The sequence below is a fragment of the Chaetura pelagica genome, unplaced genomic scaffold, assembly GCF_000747805.2.
Source record: "Chaetura pelagica isolate M959 unplaced genomic scaffold, ChaPel_1.0 scaffold29, whole genome shotgun sequence".
Classification (NCBI taxonomy): Eukaryota; Metazoa; Chordata; class Aves; order Apodiformes; family Apodidae; genus Chaetura; species Chaetura pelagica.
Genome location: NW_009970720.1, coordinates 943,657 through 954,562, shown reverse-complemented (window position 1 = coordinate 954,562; position 10,906 = coordinate 943,657). Strand labels below are relative to the sequence as shown.

The following is a 10,906-nucleotide window of genomic DNA, read 5'->3' as shown; positions in this document are numbered from 1 at the left end:
CTTCAACGTATTCCAAGGAGAATATGCATTCTGTATGTGTTGTATTTCCAGGAGGATAGGTGTTCTGTGTAAGTTGTATTTCTTATCTTGTAAGTAGCCAGTAATGCATATGTAGATCATTCCAACGTGGCAGGTCTTATTAGGTAACTAAGACTTTGCTTGTGATGTTAAAATAGGTCAGAAATTTTTATTTTGATAGGGTTAGTTTATTTGCTATATTGTTTTCTGGTAACTGGATGGATACTGAAGTTGTATTAAAAGGAAAGTTAATCCATATTAATGCTTAACACGTGCTTTCCAGTAATTGTTTACAATAAGCTGCATCCCTTTTTCTGCAGGAGACATACGAGAATATCCCAGGTCAATCTAAGATCACATTTCTCCTACAAGCAATCAGGAATAATGCTGCTGCTGAGGAGGTATGTCTCACTAATATTTAAATTCTGCAGATTTTCAAGGAAACTATGAGAAGGGGGGAAGAAATCCGTGCCAGGTATTTTGGGATAAATGACCAAGTCAGGCATTAACTGAATCATCTTCATTTACTGCACATTTGTAGAGGGACCACTCATCTAGTTTGTTGCATGTTAAATTCGCTAGTTAAGACTTTTTGATGTAAGATACTTGGTTTCAAAACTAGTCATTCATAAGTGACTGCTTAGATCTCCATTGTTTTCTGGTTCTGTGTTTTGCTTAATTAATGGCTTCTTTCCTTAAAATGTTAAACTAATATATGATTTACTGTGATGTTCCTTCATCATCCTTGTGCATGTTTTATTCAGGTGGCTTTGTATTTTGTCCTACGTGAGGAGGTTATGCTCATGATATCATCTAGTGGTGTTATACAATGAATGGGAAGTACTCTTAAGTACTGTATGTAATTTTTGTGGGCATACAGTAAATGTTATTCCTAGTTATTCCTTAACTTTGTAAAGGTTCACACACTTCAGCAGTCAAGTATAGTAAAACTATTATTCACTTGGATATGCAGACTGAAGAACTACAAATCTTTCAAGTTATTACAAACTTCAGAGTCTCTGAAAGTAAAAAAGCTTTAATTTTTTCACAATCTAGAGTGTTACTGGACAATGGAAGGATGTAGCATGTAGAATTTCTGAACAATATTATAAGGAGAGTATAAGTGTGCTGCTGTCTCTAGATCATGATCTCTTCTGATAGATTGTATTCAATTTAAAGGTAGCTGCTATTTGTGCTTTTTAATGCTCAGTAAGTATCAGTTTACTAATCCTGATGCTTATCTACCTACAAGGCAGTGTTCTGACAGTATCCTTCCATATTGTACTAGCAACTGGTTGCATAAGTGCTGTGTAGCTTTCATTTCTCTCTGAGTTGTTTCAAGTAAGAGAAAGCTGCAGAGCAGTCTTTCTGTATTTAAATTTGCCATGAAAAATAAGATCTACTGCTTTTCCATCAAAAAAAATATTATGTATAATAATCAGATAATACTGTGCCCCAGAAGTAGTAGCTGCATTGCACATGCTTCTGCTTTGAATATATTTGAAAAGCCTGAGTTGTCAACTACAAAGTCATGCTTATATAAATAAATACTTGTTCCGTGTATTTACTGATTTTGTTCCTTTTACATCAGCTAAGGAAATGGTCCAACCTAAATCTTGTTCAGAATCTTGCCAGTGACTTGGCTTCTGACTTACTCAAGTGCAAATAAACTTTTCACCAGAAGATGTTACTCTTGCCAAACACATAAGAGGTTAAATTTTGTCATTTAGCTCCACCACTGGATATATTAGAGAAAGGTTTAGATATTAGCTCATAACTTCTGTAGACATTAAGTGCTGGACTCAAAAAATCCTCATTAATAAATGAGAAGAAGCTCTCTTCCCTGTAAATCCAAACACACAGTACCCTGCTTAGAGCATAAGTGAAGTAATCCCTGTACTTGATCAAAGCATTGCATGTAAACATGCAGGAAAGCATTTTATGCATGTTCAGTTTGGTGCTGCTTTCAACAGCCAATCCAAATGTTGGACAGAATGGTGCCTGTGTCACCAGAGGATAGGGTTGTGGGCCTGGTATTCATCCTTAGACACACTGAATGTAGTGGCACCACTGAACACAGGCTGCTGGAAAGAGCCTTAAAACTTTAAAGATTCCCTTGCTCAGTCTGTGGAAAAGCTAGAATAAGATCCTTCTTCATTCTGGAGCCTCTGTATTGCTTTACCCCTCCCAGGGAAACTAGGCAGAAGAAAATACTTCATCCTGTTTGCAGGAGCTGGGCTGCTGTGTTGCTGAGAATACAAGATTGATAGGACTATTTGGATGGTATTTGAGGGAATCCTGAATCTGCAAATTAGTAATTTTGGCTTTTAAGTGAAGAAACAGGGATTTAGCTCCTGTTCCCAGGAGCCTCTTCTATTTGCCATGGGGAAAAAACAATTAAGATGGATCAGAATAACTTAAAAACTGTGTAACAGGCTTTCTTCTAACCAGATGCCTGAACTGTGGAAATAATAACCACTTCTCTCTGTCCTTGTTTCATACCTCCCTGATAGCTGTTCACAGAAGCACAGCATCTGACCTAGCAGTTAGAACAGTGCTAATTTGCACATCTCAGACTGAGGAGGGGCTTGAATCCTGGTGTCTTCAGCTTCCTGAATGTGTGGTTTTGCTGTTATGAAGTTAAGACTCTACTTCTTCCTATGCAACTGCATTTTAAAGGGTTGAACAGAAGGGTGGTATATATTCACAGTGTATTTGATAATTTGTACCCTCAAGATGTGTCTCAGGTGTTAGAGGCTGTTTTTTTCCAGTTTTGATTTACCACCTAAATCTTAGAGAGGAACGGAAGTTCTGCATTTTCTTCTGCATGTGTTTTTCTTCCTGGTTAACTCTAGACTGGCAGTACTCAATTGTGTCCTAATTTGCAGTTTGGCTGATTTTGAGCCCTGTAAAATACAATAACAAATGCTGTGTAAAACCTGAGTTTCTGCTCATAGTCCTCTTAGAGGGCTCTTCTCCCTCTCCGTATTGTCACATGAAGATGTTGCATTTCTTAATCTGAAAACTACTGCTGTGGGCAGCTTCCTGCTTCACTTTCGGAGGGGAAGGAAGGCGGCCAATGGGGTGTGATACCCCACAGTTCTGCCTTTGAGTTGTGTGCAGACCTTAGGCCCTGCATGCTTGAAATTCCATGTGAGGTTGGATGTCCAAATGAGGTTGTGCAAGTCCCATCTTTGGACAACATCCTAAATATTGATTGCTTCCATCCATGCATGTTTTCCTCCTTGAGGGCTTAAAAAGAGCAGTAAAACAAAAGTAAAAATCACAGTAACAGTGCTACACAAGATGGTCAGTCTTTCTGACACAAGATTACCTGGGCACTTCCTGTGTCAGTGAAGGACACAGCATCTCAGATTTCTGTTCATAATTCTGCTGCTATCCTGCTCAGCAAGTTGTTTTGTTTTCTTCTGCTTTGGTTCCATCATCCTTAAAAAAGGAAGCACTGTAAATTCTATTAATAAGAAGCGGTCTGTTGAAATTTTAGTATTATGACTACTTTTTATGCTCATACCTTTGACATTCCAGTGTTGAGTGCGTGTTGCTCCTCCATAATTTAGACATGCAGAAGAATCCAAGGCTAGGAGAGAATTCTGATTTTAATTTTTTAATTTTTTTTTCTTCATTGGTAAATGGAAGTTCTTTTGGAGTGTAGACTTCATGTTGTTAAAAGCAATAGCCACTAAGTTGCAGGATTTTAAAATGCTTGCTTGGGTAAATCTCTTGTTATATTTAAAAGAGCATTTGGTGTGAATGAATAGATGCCTACTTTATTATTTAAAGCAGAAGAAGGAGCCCCCAGAGCTGCCATTAATGCAGCCATATTTGTTATGGTTAAATTGACAAAGGTAATTTTCATATATAGGTGCATATCTGCTGAGGAAAATTGCCATTTATTATTAGAAATCAATTGTGTCTTTGTCACTCCTTCAAACATTTGAATTTGCTTTAGGGAATTGGGGGATTATTTTATTTTTTCTAGGCTAGTAAAAAGAACAAAGAGCTAATTCATGTAGTACTGATCTTGTGTCTTTCTGTCTGCCTCGTTACTGATGTTTTTACTTTGCAATCACTCTGTGTTTGCCAGTCTTCTAATATTTTAAACCAGATTTTTCAGAGGTGGAAATTCTTATCTTTGAGACCATGTGCTTTGTGAAAACAAGCACTGTTCCCTATCTGACCACCTATTATTACTTCAGGAAAGGAATGAATATAATGTGAGTTCAGTCATTATCAGTGTCAGAATATGCACAGAAACATGGTATCCTGAGTGAGGGAAGACATTGAATCAAAGTTTCTGTCTTTATTCCCAGCAAACTTGCTCCCCAGGCAGGGTTTCTCCTATGTAAGTTCACCATACTAATGAGAAGAAACTTAATCTTTCACAATATTGGTGCCTCTAGGGATGGCAGAATGGAAGATACCATTATATTGTGGTACCATTCAAAATTTCAGACACGTTGTTTGTGGGATTCCTAGATGCAGTGGGGAAAGCATCTTTATCCTTCCTAACTCATGTTTCCCATGAGATGACCCATTGCTAGAGGACCTTGACCTATGATGGGAGCTTCAGCACAGGTGGGCACCGTGACCCTCTTTGTTCACCTCCTGTCTTCCTTAGATTTACCAGGGAAGATCTACTAATCCTACATAGGTTGTAGCTTTGGTTCTCACTGGAGCAGTTGAAGAGGAAGAGATAAGGAATGATACAGAGAAAGGTCCAATTCTAGGAAGCTTTAGCGGTTAATTATCTGATAAAGTTGTGCCATTAAGTCACTTACAAATAAAATAAAAAATTCCCAGCTGGATTATAATTATTATTTAAAATATAAATAAGACCTGTTTAGAATGTTGTTCAATAATGCAGCTAAGTCCTTAGCTTGTCACAAAATATGTCCAAGAATCAGCTCTAGAAAAAACCTGAATACCTTTGTAGATTTCATTATTATTTCTTTGAAGAGCTGTAATTGTCAGAAACATGGTTGTAAACCTCTATTTCTTTACAATGTTTTTACTTACTGTTATTATCTGTTGCTTGAGAGGTATTCCATTCACCAAACCAGTGTACCCAGTGAAAACTGAGCATTTGGAAGCATCATCTTTCCTCTTAAGAGCAGGATTATCATATCAAAGCACTTTAAGGTACATACTTTCTTATTCAACAGGCTCGACAAATGGCAGCTGTCCTTCTACGGCGTCTTTTGTCTTCTGCTTTTGAAGAAGTTTATCCAACTCTTTCTCCTGATGATCAGACCTCTATCAAAAGTGGATTGCTCTTGATTATTCAATTGGAAACACAGTCCAGTATGAGGAAAAAAATATGTGACATCGTTGCTGAATTGGCCAGGAACTTAATAGGTACTTTATATAAGCTGATACTGTGGTAAAATGTTTATGTATTGATAATAGTTGTATTTTTATCTTATTCTCTAGTCTTGTGTAGACATTTTCACATGCCATGCTAGTTTCATCCTTCATGCATCAGATAAAAATAAGATTTGTGAACTCTATTTTTTAAATTGACTTTAAATGAGATTGTGTTACGGTTTAGAAATGCAGTTTTGTTTAAATTCTCATGAATGTTAGGCTGAGCATCTGCATCAAGTTTTTTTGAGTGCTGTTACTTAACAGCTCCTGAGTTCCTTCAGATTTAACATTTTGGCCATATTTTAACATTGTGGTTTGGACACATCTTCCAATCAGATTTTTTGAAATAAATTTTAGTAGTGCTGACTGACTGCCCTGCACAATTGAGATTTAACCACTCTTTAAGTTTGCTTATCCTAAAACTTAATTTTGTTTAATCTAGATGAAGATGGCAACAACCAGTGGCCAGAAGTTCTGAAATTCTTATTTGACTCAGTCAGCTCTCAGAACGTGGGATTGCGTGAGGCTGCTCTACATATTTTCTGGTAAGCTTTCAGACTGCTACATTTTTGCAGGTTAGCCAAATCATATCTGTAAAAACATTTTAAAAAATGACAACTTCATTAACAAGCAATCATGTATATTTCATTTATTCTCTTGTATTGTTGTTTACTTAAGTCTTAGATGTACAGTTAAAATCTGTAGCTTAAACAATGGATAAGTTTAAAATAGTAGTTACAGTTAAACTGCATTCTTATTAATGTTTTGGTCTTTTCTTATCCTTAGGAATTTTCCTGGGATTTTTGGGAATCAGCAGCAACACTATTTAGATGTCATTAAGAGAATGCTGGTTCAGTGTATGCAAGATCAAGAGCATCCATCAGTAAGATGGTTATATTCTGGTTTTGTAATTTGTTCTAAGCACAGAAACTTAGTGTAGTAGTCTCAAACATAACTAAACTGTAGATTCCAACCAGCAAATTGCATTACCTGAAACTGGTGCATATCTGGAGTTTTGACTATTCCCACTGCAAAATAAAGGGTCAAACCTTTTCATGATCCTGAAGCTGACTGGCTGCTCGTATCTGCACCCAGACTCTTCCCTGGTAGTAGTGTTTGGAGAAACCTAGTTGTAGTGGCTCAAAGCAGAGCCAGTGGTTTTAGCTAGCAGCACAAGGTGTCAGAAGCTACTTTGTTAAGCTTTCATTTTTCCTCTTTTGCCTTTGTGTTTAACAGGATAGACACATAGTATCTCTGCACCTAGTATCTGTACACAGTATGTCTCAAAACTCTGAATGTAAAGCAGCTCTGTGCACTGTTTGTGCCTGCTTTGCTGTAAGGGCACATTAGCAAGCCTTACTTTTCTGAAAGGCTTTAGATTTATTGATTTGTGCACAGAATTGTACTTTGAAAGTGCTTCTCTTGTTGTGGAAAATACTGGGCAAGGATAGGAAACCCTGCTGTGGTATATGGGTTCAGTTTGCTGCTCCCCCGTGGATTACTTTTTCTGACCTTTGAAGGTCAACTGAGTAACATTTTCTAAAGTACCACAAGTCATGCCTTTAAAGAAGCATGCTTTAAAAAAGCTCACAGATCACACTTTTTGAAAAATGAGACTTTGACACTTGCATACACATTTGAAATTGAGATGGAAGTTGAAAACAATAGCATTTTTTATTTTCTTTTTTTAAAAAAGACAACCCAAAACATCAAAACAAAAAATAAGAACAAAACTAGGGAATATTTGCCACCTCATAACATGATAAAACTGTTTTTGTTTTATTTAGGACATAGATGCTGAAGTTCTCCATTATAGCTTTACCTTAATTTGAAGTAAGATGTGAAGCTTATGTAAAAGACAAATTGCTGTATCTATTAGGAAAATGTAAAAGGGAAATGATAATACAAAATGTAGTCTCATAGCAGGCCTACTGTTAAATGAAAACAAAATCATGTTTGAGTACTAGTTCTTCACATTTCTTTCTGCAATCCTGCCTATCTTCTAGATCAAGACTCTGTCTGCTAGAGCTGCAGCTGCATTTGTGCTTGCAAATGAGCACAATCTACCCCTGCTTAAGCATTTTGCGGACTTGCTACCTGGAATCTTGCAGGTAAGGAGCCACACAAGTAATGCTTGATGTGCCATTACTATCTCTGTTAACATGTATTTGAACATGTTATTGGTCTGCAAATTTGTGTAGCATGATTTTTTGCTGAGACCTGGGTTAACTTTATCTTAGGCTGACATCAGACACCAGCAAGATACAGTGGAAACTGATAAGAAGTTTTTTAAGCACAAGCTGATTGATAGGTTTTCATGGATAAGTTTGGTGTCGATTAACTTATACATTGCTACCTAGACAAATGAGTTAATAAATTATTTGTAAGGTATTTAACTCAAAATCATACAGCTTTTAAATTAATCGTGAAAATTAAATGTACTTTTAATATGAGCCACTCTGAGATTTCAAGCAGTCAGTAATTGGGAAATTCGTTGACCTATGATATCCTCTATTTTTTCAGTTTAGAGGAAAGCAAATAATTATTCTGAACAAAGACGCTCAGAGTAACTATGATAGTGTGGACAAATAATCTTTATTGTTTGATAAATTAGGAACTTACAAACAAAATGGCTTTTTAACCTTCATATAATTTATGTGGCTGGATTAGATCTCTTAGGTTGGATGATTTTGAGCAGAAGTTGGAATTCTACTGTATGGTTGTTTACATTTGGTGGGAAGGCTATTGTAAATCAAACTGAAGACAGAAATTGAGCTCTGAAGGACGACAATTTCCCAGCATGGTTTTCTTTCTATATTAAGAAAAAAGTGGAACAACTGAGTGCCTGTGATAACAGTGATAGTGAAATTTTGGTGATTTTAAATTAGGCTTCATTTGTGTTAAAGACTGCTTGCTAGTCAGTACAGGAGGTTCCTGTTGACAGTGCGAGCTATAAACCTTGTCTGTGTGTACTTTGTGGCAAGCTGATGAAAAGTTGTGCCAAGTTAACTGGCTTCTGCAGCCAATGGAATTCTGCTCTATCTTAAATAGAAGCTGAGAGGAATTTATTAAAGTCAACTGAACTTGAAAATGAGCTCTAGTGTGTACAAGATAAGTATTTTGATAATTGAGGTCACTATTTGGTGCTAGTCACAGTCTGAGACTTTGGCATTGGCAATTGTGGTGTTCAAAAACTAACTAGCTGAGAGGTCCTCTGCTCCTGGGTACTGTACGAGTGGGAGTGGGGCAGTATTTGGGGTGAGCCTGTTATTCATCTTTATGTTTGGCAATTCAATAGTATGCTTTTTTTAGACTAATGGCCTACTTTGTGTGATGTAAGTTTCAATGCTACAATTTTAGGCTCTAAAAACGTGCACTTGGCTTACATTTTCGAGCTTTACTTTGCAAATACAGAGTACAGATCTATGCTATTAAATTTGTACTTTCAAGTACTTACTGGGAGGAGTAGATTTTCTGCCTGTTGTAACACAAGATGGATATGACGGTCTGAGTTTATAAATAGCAGATGGGATCTGTTAGAATAGTGATGAGTGACCTTTGGAGGCAGTTGGATGCTTTTTTTGTTGTTGTTGAAGTCCATTTTGTTGAAATACTGGTATGGTAAAAAAGCTAAAAATAGAATTCTGACTTAGCAATTCAGTCCTTTCAGTACAGTTTCTATAAGGATTATGCCAGAAGTTGAACTTCCAGAATTAATAGTTGAAACTTGTATCCAAGAGATGTGTTTTGCAGTGAAGGTAAAAACAGCTGGAACTTCAACTGACTTCTGTGATTGTTGGGTGTTTTACACTACAGAAAATTGCCTCTGCATTTTACAGCTCACTGTGCATTTTGAACTTCTTTCTTCAGAAACTGGGTCTTGCTTTTAAAAACTGACAAACTTGCAATGTGTAGAAAATAGTTTTACAGAAACTTCCAGTAAACACTGCATTTCCTTTGCCAGAATTGAAGGACAAGTGGTAACTACTAGTCTAAAGGCCTTAACCATGATAGATTATTTTTTTCCCCAGAACATTTCTGATATTAGAAGATGCTGCCTTGATGTTGAAAGTGGGATATTTGAGCAGCATTAATACAAGTGTTGCATTCTAGATTTAAGTATGAGAAACCACCAAACTATTCACTTAAAAATACTTCTTTGTTAGGAAGACATCAAATACTTTGTTAATGAAAGTTCCTTTCAAAACCACAGAAGTGTGTTTAAAGACTGTTGTCTGGGAGTTTTTCGCAAGAGTTTTAATACTATTGTTTGCTGCTTTGGTACTGGAGTATCAACCTGATCAGTTAAAAGTAAGTTTCAAATTGCTTTTCTGAATGTAGCCATGGGTTAGGAAAGATACTTGCAAAAAGCTTCTTCTTTTTCCTGTGTCCTGTGACTGAAGACAGAAAGGTCTGCTTAATTCAGTGGCTCTCCAGAGTTGTCTGGAAAAAAAAGAAAGTTGCTTAATCTTGAGTTTCCTGGTGTTTGTCCACATAAGCTATTCAACACTGTTGTTGCGTAATAGGGGGGAAAGGAGTTAGGCTCATTTTTCTTCTTTTGGGGAGAGTTACTTTGAGGAGTTTTTCCTCATTTAAAATGCATATTGAAGTTGTGCTCATCAACACATATGCTTTTGCATGTTGGCACCTCTGATGTGTGACCTCAATTTTTTTTCTGTCCACTGTGTCAGAGTTAAACTAATAATGGTCAAAATTGATGTCATGTAACACATGCCACATATTGCGAGCCATAGCTTAAGAAAACTTGTAGTCTGTGACCCTGCATATTATCTCTTTGTAGTTGTTACCGATTTATGCATGCCAGCCACTGTAGCAGGGTTCAATCCTAAGATCCCACTGAAAAAGCAGAGTCTTAAGTGAAGGTTTCCAGTTAGGTTTGTTTTAATTCTCAGGTTGTAGCTTGAGCTGGGTGCATCCAGAGAAGAAACTACCCCAGTTCGTGCCTCTCAGTTATACCCCTACCACCCATCACCTGCTCCCAAAGTCCAATCACTTTATTACGGTCTTTGGTCTCATGTTTAGTGGTTTTTGCTAGACTGGCCTCCTGAAGTCACTTCATTCTCTTGGAATTGTTCCCATGGTCCTTACCTTCATTCTGCTCGTATCTGCCAGATTCAGCTGGTTCTCTGTTAGCAGCATTAGTTTTATCAAAAAGTTTACTCTCGGTCAGTTCTTTCAGCCTAAGTCTTCAACTTCTTTAGCTGCTAATGCTAAGCCACTAATACTAAACAAGATTATTCAGGGAGGTGAGAATACAGTTAACCAAATATCTTCTACGACAGTGGTCCTATTAATACCATTATTTGTTTTTATTTAATGTTATCTTCATCTTATCTCTTTGTAGGCTGTAAATGATTCCTGCTACCAAAATGATGACTCTGTCCTGAAATCCCTTGTAGAAATCGCAGATTCTGTTCCTAAGTATTTACGACCACATTTAGAACCTACATTGCAACTAAGTCTGAAGGTAAAGATAGGAATT

The 10,906-nt window shown here is 36.9% G+C and overlaps 1 protein-coding gene across 1 annotated transcript in view; it reads left to right on the top strand.

The window, feature by feature from the left end:
• The first annotated feature begins 342 nt into the window (after nt 1-342).
• IPO5 (importin 5) overlaps nt 343-10,906 on the top strand; it is a 36,311-nt gene continuing 25,747 nt past the window's right edge. Inside the window, exons 1-6 of the mRNA XM_010006336.1 lie at nt 343-419; nt 5,202-5,394; nt 5,846-5,948; nt 6,190-6,286; nt 7,410-7,514; nt 10,769-10,891. Of these exons, the coding sequence (XP_010004638.1) occupies nt 5,211-5,394; nt 5,846-5,948; nt 6,190-6,286; nt 7,410-7,514; nt 10,769-10,891 (612 nt within the window). The 5' untranslated portion in view covers nt 343-419; nt 5,202-5,210. The remainder of the gene's footprint in view (nt 420-5,201; nt 5,395-5,845; nt 5,949-6,189; nt 6,287-7,409; nt 7,515-10,768; nt 10,892-10,906) is intronic.